The sequence below is a fragment of the Otolemur garnettii genome, unplaced genomic scaffold (genome assembly GCF_000181295.1).
Source record: "Otolemur garnettii isolate 467f Iridium unplaced genomic scaffold, OtoGar3 scaffold00065, whole genome shotgun sequence".
Taxonomy (NCBI): Eukaryota; Metazoa; Chordata; class Mammalia; order Primates; family Galagidae; genus Otolemur; species Otolemur garnettii.
In genome coordinates, this window is record NW_003852460.1 from 1,256,014 (window position 1) to 1,257,175 (window position 1,162).

Sequence of the window (1,162 nt, forward strand, 5' to 3'; positions counted from 1 at the left end):
TGTGAGGTGGATCCACTCTGGTGGTCCATGGGGATGTGGGCACAGCCTCTGTCTGTGATGGAGAAGATGCCTTACCCTGTCCAGGTGGTGGCATCTTGGTGATTGAAAGCCTCCTGGATGAAGACCGCCAAGGTCCTCTGACCACACAGCTCTACTCTCTGAACATGCTCGTGCAAACGGAGGGCCAGGAGAGGACCCCAACCCAGTACCACAGGCTCATCTCCTCTGCCGGCTTTCGAAGCTTCCAGTTTAAGAAAACTGGGGCCATTTACGATGCCATTTTTGCCAGGAATTAACTTCCCTGATGGATTGTGGGTGTGGAACTACAATCAAAATGTAAAAATAATAATTATGAAAACATGAGTCTCGATTCCCTGTGTTGTTCTTGGTGATAATAAGTGATAAGAGGTTTCTCTCCTTCACTTTGTGGACTTTTGCACAAGGTCCACTCAGGGATGCCCCGACGGGGGTGTGGTCCAGCTCTGCCACTCACTTTGGATAAAGCCATGGTCCTCCTTGTGCTGTGAGGTGCAGCTCAGGTGTTCTCCTTAGTAGTGCCTCTTAGAAGCTATGCCCTGAGCAGAACTTTGGGACCTGCGGGGTATTTGGCACCAACAGGTGCTTGTGAAGCATGGACCCCTCCTTGTAGGCTAGTTCATTTAAGTTCTGTTACTTATTAGTAATGTCATTTCATCAGTGAGAAAAATCAATCTGAGACAGTCTCATCTCTCCTCTACAGATTCCTAATCATATCTCTTCATGTAGCCACAGAGAGGGGACTGAGGCAGTTGCCATCTGATTACACCTCACCCCTTCTGTGGATACAGAGAAATCAGAAAACACTACACAAGAGACAAGGATCACACCCTGCCAACCTAGATAATCTAGGGTAATGCACCATTTTGGGATTATTAATTAAATCACACTTGCAAAGTCCATTTTGCTATGTAAGGTTGCACATTAACAGGTTCTAGAAATGGACATGTGCATGTGGACATCTCTGGGGACATTATTCTGTCTCCCACATGGGATTGGGACATGGACATCTTTGGGGACATTATTCTGTCTCCCACATGGGATTAGGACGTGGACATCTTTGGAGACACTATTCTGTCTCCCACATGGGATTAGGACATGGGCATCTTTGGGGATATTATTCTGC

General features: G+C 47.0%; 1 protein-coding gene across 1 annotated transcript in view; it reads left to right on the plus strand.

Annotated features, from left to right (window-relative positions):
* Window positions 1-296, plus strand: part of ASMT (acetylserotonin O-methyltransferase) — a 12,664-nt gene extending 12,368 nt beyond the window's left edge. Inside the window, exon 8 of the mRNA XM_003793079.1 lies at window positions 85-296. Coding sequence (XP_003793127.1) covers window positions 85-296 — 212 coding nt within the window. The remainder of the gene's footprint in view (window positions 1-84) is intronic.
* The last annotated feature ends 866 nt before the right edge of the window (window positions 297-1,162 follow it).